The sequence below is a fragment of the Chrysochloris asiatica genome, unplaced genomic scaffold (genome assembly GCF_000296735.1).
Source record: "Chrysochloris asiatica unplaced genomic scaffold, ChrAsi1.0 scaffold00011, whole genome shotgun sequence".
Classification (NCBI taxonomy): Eukaryota; Metazoa; Chordata; class Mammalia; order Afrosoricida; family Chrysochloridae; genus Chrysochloris; species Chrysochloris asiatica.
In genome coordinates, this window is record NW_006408529.1 from 36860151 (window position 1) to 36866269 (window position 6119).

The window sequence follows — 6119 nt, forward strand, 5'->3', positions numbered from 1 at the left end:
GGAAATGTAAAGGTAGACGTTTTGTAGCAAAAGGAAGGGAGGTGTTGACTTTCAGTCCAGGAGCGGAGGTCCCTGGGACCATCAAGGGAGAAGAGCAGGACCCTACCCAAGAGAAGCAGAGATGGAGGCAGTCGATGACGTGGAGAGACAGAGCGGCTGGGAACTGTAGACCCAGAGAGGGAGAGGGACTGTATGCTGACAACCAAGGGGTGGGCATGCGTGATGTACCCTTTGGTTGTTTGATGATGCCTGGAGGAGACTGTAATCATGGCAATGAAACAGTATATGATAGGATTAATGTAAAGCTAATGGTCTCCCAAGTAAACTACCACATAATTCACAATAAAAAGTTTAATAATAATACTACATGTTGTATTTTCACATTATTTAACCTGTAAACTACCAAATCTTCTCTGAAAAAAGATAGAATCACATCTTAAATAACCTTAGATGTCTCCTAACCTTTCCATAACTTTCTTTCTTCCAATGTTTAAGAAAGAACAGAGAAAGAACAACACGAATTTCGAGAGTTCACAGGTGTCTGGGATCTAAAGACCCTCAATTTCCTGTCACTGCCCTCAATTTCCATTTTAGAGAGAAAAAATGTAGATGATAGTATTTAAACAATAATAATTAAGTACTGCGGAGAGATTCTAAAAAGCAAAATTCCAAGTTTGGTCTCAATTACCCTTGAATAAAATAGCCTAAACTATCCTGGTGTGGTGCTGTAGGACAATACACTGGATCACAAAGTCAGTTTGGACTGCAATATCAATGGCTGAAATCCACCAGCCATTCCTTGTAAACCATAGACAGGGACGCTACAAGTCGAAACCAACTCAATGACACTTAACAACAAAAGATCCTTATATCACCTTAATGTTTCACAAACCAATAAAATAATGATTACTCTGCATTCTAGTTATAAACTCTCTTTCCCTGGAATACAGGAATTTCTCTCTTTTTCTTTTTGCCAAATCTATATTGAATTCATTCATATATGAGATAGAAGAACCAGAAAAACAAAAAAACTTTTAAAACAATCAAAACTATAATAATTATCTACAAAGCATATAAATAAAATGTAAAGGAAAGAAAGGTTAGTTACCTTAACAGCTTTCTGGGAATTGGGCAGTCCTTCCTCTATGTCTTCTAAAAGAATCCCACCTAAGCCTCTCTGGTCATGCTTATCCAAGAGCCTCAGGAGGGCCTTCTTATCTTTCAAGTTGTACTTGGGCTTGAAGGCATACTTCCCATCCACTACTTCAATTTTGGGATTGTTAACTAATGCCTGTAACAGTGACATAATTTGGATATATTCACAAAAGAAAATCATATAAACATTTTAAATTTTACTATTTAAAAACAACACTACCCAATACAGTGGCAGATTAAAATATCTTGTGAGTTCCAATTAGCATATTCAAAACACTGACAGCACTGCAAAACAGTAGATGGAGATATGCACAGTGCGGCTTTTTCTTAAAAGAAGTTGCATGCTATTTACATAAATTCTCTGAATGAGAAATCAATTTACATCAACTGATCTGAAGAAAGCTGCACCCACGTTCTTTTGGAGGACAAAAGGGGTAAGAATAAACAAAACTCCAAGTACTGTTTATCGCATATTGGCATATAATGTAAGAAACATTATCATGGAATGAACAAATCAAGTCATTCTTCACTACCAGGTGTCAAATGGCACTGGGAGCCGTGGAAAAAATTGAACAGGACCAGACTAGTGCATATAAGAACTTTACCTACACTGTCTGCTTGAGAATGAAACTGAGCAGGAATGCAGGGATTATTAACCTAATTACGTCCCTGGAGTCCTGGTGTAGAGCTGTACGATAAGAACTGGAAAGATAGCACACCAGCTGCTCCTTGGAAACCCTATACAAGATCACTATGCGTTGGAACCAATTCAATGACACTTAACAACAACATGTTCCTAGTCAGTTGTACACCTAATATCAGAAGAAAAGGTTTTTTAAGAAACAGCAACCCCATTTCTTTTCTTCTGTAGCTGCTAGCCTGACCCTGAAAGAAGAAAAAGAAGAAAGGAGGAAGAATAGAATAGTAATAAAAGAATATTCGACTAATGTTTGTAATCTATGAAGTTCTAAGATTAGGTAAACCAACAAAATTTAAATGTGGATTACCATTATATGTATATCACTAATAAAATAAGCTATATATAAAATAATTAATTGATTCAGTCAGGATATTTTGCTTGGTAAAATAAATTAAAATTATACTTTGGGAGGTTCATACTTGGCCTTGATAATCTAGCACTTGTCTTAGAAAGTCGTTTTGTTCATTCTTTTATTTCATATTTAAACTCAAGATAGGTAAATGCCTGAATTATTAAATTTCCAAATCACCACAGTCACTGAATATATTAGGGTTTCTTTTCTTCAAATGTTAGGTGTTTATGACTCTTTCAAGATAATCTACAAAAGGCAGCAGACCAAACCAAAATGGAAGAGTATAACAAAGTATCTTGCTAACCTACAATATATCATTTTAAATTTCTTAATATGTATATAAAAACAACACTAATTACAAGCATGCAAATTGTAAAATCTAGCTATTTAAAATTCTGTAAAAACTATTATGAGGAACTGGTACAATGACTAACTTCTTTTAACCTAAAACCTTAACTTTAACAACAACAACAACAACAAAATGATATGAAAACAAACAAGCCAAACAATCTTGTAAACATGTATGCTTAAAAAAAAAATAAAGATCCTACACCACTTCTTTTACAAAAAAGTAAAAATTATTATCAGATTTCAGTGTATTCAAAATCTTCTGGTTATATAACAAAGATCTTATGGTAATCACCTTTTAATATATATTTTTTAAACAATATTTTATGCCTATTTTTACCTCAGTCATTAACCATTGTTTCTGCTTGAGTCCAATATCTAAATGTTGTGTTTCATCCAAAATTTCTTCTAAAGTTAGAGGATGTGTATCTCCTTGCTGATGCCGTGTCTATTGAAAGAAGAGATCACTATTAGAAGACAGGTTTAAAATGCTAGCTGCATTAAATAATAATTATACTAAATGAATCTTTTCAGTAATAAAGAATACATATCATTTGAGGCGGTACAATTACAATGATGAAATCAGAATCAGGTTCAACTCCTGGTTCTTTAAGACCAAATGATACACTTGGAAATAATAATTTGCAACTCATATCACAAACAGCTCTGGTAGCATAGTGGTTACGAATCGGGCTGCTAACCTCAAGGTTGGCAGTTCGAAACTACCAGCCGTTCAGCGGGAGAAAGAGGAGGTTTTCTGCTCCCGTAAAGATTTATAGCCTTGGAAACCCTGTGTAGGGTCACTATGAGTCAGAATCGACTCCATGGTACTTAACAACAACATCACAAAGAGCTAATCTCTTTAACAATTTATAAGCTGCCAAGAACTTAACAGAAAAATAGTTCAAAGACAGGAATAGAGCACAGAAAAAGGAATGCAAATGACCTTAAACATATGAAAAAATACTCAAGTTGCACCAAGATATTTCTCACCTATTGGACTAGCAAAAATTCAAATGTCTGACAATTCTACTGGTGGAAACAGGCCCTCTCACACATTTCTAGTAAGAGTACAAAGAGGTACAACTCCAAGGGTAGGTAACAAGGTATTATTTATGCCTTTACCCTCTGACCCAGCAATCCCAGTTCTAGGAATGCACATAGCCTACAATGTGAACCAGCACAACACAGAAATCTCAATTATTTACAAGGTCATGGCAGTACTGTTTGTAATAGCAAAACATTTGGAACAATAAACTGATTAAAGAAACTGCAGCAAATCCAAAGATGCTACTATATAGATTTTTTAAAAGAATGTCGGATGCTCTCTATGTATTAATCTGGAAAAGTTTCCAGGACAAATTATTGTTCAATTTAAAAACACATGTAATGTGCAACCATATATATAGTAAAAGACAAAATAAGAATATACATTTATATTTATGTTTTTTCCTGCATAAGAACAACTGAAACAATTATAGAAGGCAGGACAGGGGAGAAAATTACCAGCATTAGAAGTGAGAACAAGACTCCTTGATGTTACTTATTTGAAACAAAAATAACTTTTGAAAAAAGAGTAAACTTCCAGGTTCTAAACTCTATCACAGTTGGGGAAGTTGGATTCAGTCAGTCTCCTAATAAAACTAGAATAATTATTTCTCAAAGGCTATGTTTGGAAAACAGATAAAGACAGACAGATAGCAATTATGAACTTTTATTGACCATTTGCTATTAATACATTTACATGTTCAAATACTTAGTGGCAACTCTTTTGCAGAGAACACTGTACAGACATTCAATGAAATGCAAACTCTTGGACCATTCAACAGTTTCCAACAGAGACGCTAAACCATAAGCATGGGAAAGCTATGTACACAACAATCTGGCAAGAGAGTAGAGTCAGAAGGAATGAAAAATAAAGCTGGATGAGGGCAGAACTTTCAATCACTGGAACAGAGAAAACGGGAAGGAGGGGCAGCTGCAGAATAGCACAGTGGTCTCCAAATTGAAGTGTACATACATCAGGGGGTATCAAAGTCAGTCATTCTGGATGATTCTTTACAAGGTTTGTGTTTTTAAATTTTTTACCTCAAATTCCCACTTACAAGTCATGCTTTCCTAATATTTAATATGTACACTGACATCCTTGGCCTCATGCCAGAAAACCACATTTCAGATGGTCACATGCATAAAGGTAATCAGAGGGAAGAATGGAAAGTGCACAGCACATGGGTTGGGTGTGGTGGCCTCAGTCAGTTCCATACTGTTAGCACTCTGCAACATAGCGCTTAAGATGTGGTGAACTTTTATTTTTTTTCAAAGCACATTCATAAAATGTCGAGATTTTTAACATTTTTACGAAGCTGTAAGAAATGACCTTTAAAGTGGAATTAAACATTTCTGCTACCCTTTCCTGCAATTACATATGTCATAGTTTTCTAAGGAGCTCTGGTAGTGTAGTGGTTGCGAATCAGGGTGTGAACCTCAAGGTCAGCAGTTTGAAACTACCAGCTGTTCCACGGGAGAAAGATGAGGCTTTCTGCTCCCGTAAAGATTTACAGCCTTGGAAATCCTGTACAGGGTTGCTATGAGTCGGAATTGACTCCACGGCACATACCAACAACAACAACAGTCATAGTTTTCTACCTAGCAATTTAAAATAATTATAATAAATAATGTGTTCCCTCAAAAAATAAACAGCATTTTAATAATATGTGAAAGTAACAAAGTAACTGTGTTTTGAAAGAAATCCAAGATGTGGAAAAACATTTCAAAAAATGTTTTAGAAATAGTTTAATCATTGTATTATGTCAGAATTGAAAAATGTAGGAATATAAACTCTCATTATCTGCACATCTGAAAAATTTTAGAAATAATTTTCTAACCTTTATTTTATAAAAATCTTCTAAACAAAGATCAATTTGTCAAAAAAAGTTACCCTTTTTTAATACATCTGTATTAACTGACATTAAGAAAAATGAAAATTTAAGAGTCAAATTACCTAATTGTTGGGATAATTTTTTTAAATTATTGTTATAATACGGCAGACTAAATCTGATAGATGTCCATGTCCAATCCCCAAAAGCACTGACTTAACCTTAAGTGGCTAAAGGGACATTTTTGCTGCAGTGGTTATGCTAGGGATCATGATATGGGAGATCATCCACGGGGGTCCAATGTAATCACAAGAATCCTAGTAGGAAGGCGACAGACTAGCAAAAGATGTGAGGGTGAAAGTTGGAGTGAAGTGAGGAAGGGGTCCTCTGGAAGCTGAAAAAGGGAAGAAAACAGATTCTCCCTTCAGAGCAACCAGAAGGAAACAGCCTTGCCAACACCTTAACTTTGGAGTCCTGGTGTGGTGATACAGGATGAGCACTGGACTGCAAACTAAAAGGCTGACAGTTCAGAGCACCAGCCGCTACTCAAAAACCCTGTAAAGGTCGCACAAGAACACCCACACTTGCAGATAATACCCACCTGACCTGGCTTCAATGACTGGATGATCAGAGCTCAACCAGAAGAAGAAAGAAGAGGAAAAAAGAGTAATCTGATACAATTTGATGA

The 6119-nt window shown here is 35.5% G+C and overlaps 1 protein-coding gene across 1 annotated transcript in view; it reads right to left on the minus strand.

The window, feature by feature from the left end:
- The window catches only part of LOC102828475 (general transcription factor IIE subunit 2-like), a 129157-nt gene that overhangs the window by 34659 nt on the left and 88379 nt on the right, over nucleotides 1-6119 (minus strand). The window contains exons 5-6 of the mRNA XM_006834522.1: nucleotides 2896-3003; nucleotides 1109-1291 (exon numbers count right to left, since the gene is read on the minus strand). Of these exons, the coding sequence (XP_006834585.1) occupies nucleotides 1109-1291; nucleotides 2896-3003 (291 nt within the window). The remainder of the gene's footprint in view (nucleotides 1-1108; nucleotides 1292-2895; nucleotides 3004-6119) is intronic.